Source organism: Merops nubicus, unplaced genomic scaffold (assembly GCF_000691845.1).
Source record: "Merops nubicus isolate BGI_N331 unplaced genomic scaffold, ASM69184v1 scaffold3246, whole genome shotgun sequence".
NCBI lineage: Eukaryota > Metazoa > Chordata > Aves > Coraciiformes > Meropidae > Merops > Merops nubicus.
Genome location: NW_008614161.1, coordinates 1 through 3,267, shown reverse-complemented (window position 1 = coordinate 3,267; position 3,267 = coordinate 1). Strand labels below are relative to the sequence as shown.

The following is a 3,267-nucleotide window of genomic DNA, read 5'->3' as shown; positions in this document are numbered from 1 at the left end:
GCAAAGGCTGAGAGAAAGAAGTGGACTTGTCTCCTTGGTCTGCTACCACCAGGTGTCCAGTTCAGCCCAAGCATCACAACACGTTAGTGCCAATAAACTCCAATTTCAACTGATTTTTCTGGAAATTTTAAAAGGTGTTGCCCAATTCAGTTTATTGTGGTATACATATAGAGATTCCATTCAGTAAAAGAAGGCAGGCTCAAGTTGGTTCCCATTTTTGGCTACTAGTCACATCCTCAGGAAAGAACATACACATAAAAAGGGACAGGTCTCTCCACAAGGTACCTCTGAATCAACAAAGAAATCTATTGAATAGGATGGGTGAAAAATTATTTCAGTTCCACAGAAGTCTGAAGTCCATCTGATGTGCTGAATTTAAGCTCTCTGAAAAGGACAAAAATGACAAGGGCATAAAGGCAACTGTGCTTTAACTTTTTAATAGGGATGGATACAATTAATACACAGTAGGCCAATTAACAATTATTACTGAAATCTTATTACTTTAGTGAATAAATTAATGGTCAGCTGAACAGACAAAGCAAGAACTGAGTGAAGATACTGTAAATCCCTTGAGGAACCCTTCCGCTGCTACAGTTACTGTTCTCACCGATGCACATCCAAAAATGTACTATGATGACTCTTAGTTCTCCAATATTCAATAGTTCAATGACCAGCTCACTTCCTGACTTACAGCCCAGTGTCAGGTGAGCAGCTCTTTGGTAAAGGTGTGGCAACAGATTCTTTGCTTTCTGTCAGTGCTCGCGGCTGATGGACAAAAACACTGAACTTGACCCCTTGGTTAGCTGCTGCCCTCACAAAACCACTATTTGCAGTCATGGTGATGGCCTTTAAAGTGTCTCCTGTCCCAAAAATGGTGAGAGATCGGCTGTTGATTTTTGAACTGGCCACAAGCCCCAAGGCACGGTCAGACGGCTGGTCTGGCACCACATTAATCCTTTTAACAAGCAAGGCAGCTCGCTCCTTCTCCCCAGGTCCCCCCAGCGTTTCCAGGATGGACTGGAAATCTCTGACAGCAGACTGACAGGCAAAGAGCTCTTTTCCCTCCATGAACTCCTCCAGCTGAGGCAAGACTCTCTCCCTCCTTTCTTGAGCCGCTTGCTCCGTTAGCACTTTTTCCTTGAAGATGAAGTAGCAGCCGCCGTAGCTCAGCGCAGAGACGTAAGTTATTAAGGTGGTGATGTCCAGGTTAACTCTATTGCACACATGTACTTTGATCTGGGTATGGAAAGCAATACTGGCCACCAAATTCTCCCGGTCTACTCTGGTCACCTGCAGGAGTTCGGGGCCTTCTTCATCCGACTCGCTGTCGCTGAGGTGCTGGTTGGCTGCAGACGGTTCCACCAGCGAGTTCACAGCCACGACGTCTCCCCGCACGGATATTCCCATCTCCTCCAGCCTCTCTGCCATAGGACTGGACACGCTGTTGTAGAACGCAAAGATGATGTGGGGATTGCTGTACTCCACTGGCTGCTGACGGCTTGCTTGCAGGAAGTCCTCTGCCTGCTCAACGATGCTTTTATCACCATACTGCCCTCTCCCCAGCCAGATGTTATGCAGGGCCTCGGCCTTCCGACTGATGGCCTTCACCCACGTGTGACCTCCGTTTGCAACAACGTCCACCACCAGCGTCTGTTTGTCTCCAAACCTGTCCTCGTAAGCAAAGACGTGGAGGACACTGACAACATCCTCCAGGTTCTCTGCTGACTGAATAATGGCCTGGAGATGGGTCAGGTTTGTGCTCTGCAGATGGGATTCTTTAATGGCCACCTTCCCTGCCTCCACCTTGTGCAGGAAGTTCAACTCAGCCTTCAGTTTGCCACATAGTTTGGCCCCACCTTCTATTTTCCTTTTCTGGGACTTGGAAAGGGCTTCTGCTCTCTTGATCAATTCTTTGGCAACAGCAATTCTTTCACAAAGCAGCGACTGCACAGACATGTTGGAAACATTATTCCTATCAAGTGAAAGCAGAAAAGAAGATTGTTATTGCACGGTCAAGAATAAAGCCAGACAAAAGAGGCCTTTGCAACAATATGTGTTGGAGCTTTGAAGCAGACATAGTGCAACACCTACCAGTACTGTAAAGCACAGGCATCAGGAACCTCAGCACAAGTCCCACCCAAGAATTCAATTCCCTTCCTTCGTCTCTGAAGACCCAACCTACAGCCCCAGAACATCTCAGTTCTCAGCAGAAGAGAACAGCAGCTTTCAGGTCTCCCCAAACACCTTGCAAGTTTGTGGTTTCCTTCCTCGCATATAAGCCTTTCAATGAGCTTGTTACAATAAGCACATCCTGCCTCTCCCTCTCACTACAGTTACCACAAAAATACAAAAGCTACCCACCACTCTTACAGATGTACATAAAACCTTTGAAGTCTTGATCCCAGCTATTAACACACAGCTCAGAGGAAGCCCATTGTAATTTACAATTATGGGTAGCACAGCTCTGTCCTCTCCAGCTTCCATTGCACAACTCAGTGAATGAGACCCCAGCAACCCTCCTGGCAAAGCTTTGATGCTACGCAGCATCGTAACTAACGACGATTCATATTTCTAGAGCTAGGAAGACCTGGAAGACTCTACATTTCCCAGTTCTAGAGATTTATAATGTTGTGTCCAGTAAGCCTGTTCCTTCCCATCTCTACAGTTTAATGTGTCTGCCTGAGAAAAGCATGTTAGAATTACTTAACCAAACATGGGCTGGCTTTGAAAAATGTAGGATTCAATATCAACCTGGCTTCAAGCAGCTGAACTCACCCTTGCATTACACCGAAGTTCAAATAAGGTCAGCATACCTGCTCCCAACTCAGTCAAAATTCAACTTCACAAAAATCTTCTTGTCAATGAAAAGGCCTCATGTCTTCCACCACTACCCAGTAAGTCTCTTCAGGGCCAGAACAGGCCAGTGAAATCAGCCCTTACCATTGCCCAAAGCTTACTCTTGTATGTAAAGGAATGAGTAAAACCCCCACACTTACAGCTTCGGCTCCTCTCACCACAGCACCCCAACTTCAGCAAACACAAGAAAGCTTCGCATGAAGCTTACTTCGAGTTTTCCAGTGAAACAAACCCCACAAACCCAGCTACTTTTTCGGCACAACTGCCAGGCGGCCTCCCTACCAAGCACAACCCTTCAAGAGAAGAACGACTCCTTAGAACGAGGCGGGGGGGTGAAACAACACCGCCCTTCAGACACACGTCGCTGCGTGAGGCGGGCGCGCCCCGAGCGCGGCGCAGGCGCACACGGGG

General features: G+C 47.3%; 1 protein-coding gene across 1 annotated transcript; it reads right to left on the bottom strand.

Moving 5' to 3' along the window:
* Positions 1–687: 687 nt before the first annotated feature.
* Positions 688–1,967, bottom strand: LOC103774686 (chromosome unknown open reading frame, human C7orf25). Its single transcript, XM_008942107.1, has one exon. It carries the CDS (start codon positions 1,954–1,956, stop codon positions 688–690), a length of 1,269 nt encoding a protein of 422 aa, XP_008940355.1. The 5' UTR covers positions 1,957–1,967.
* Positions 1,968–3,267: the final 1,300 nt, after the last annotated feature.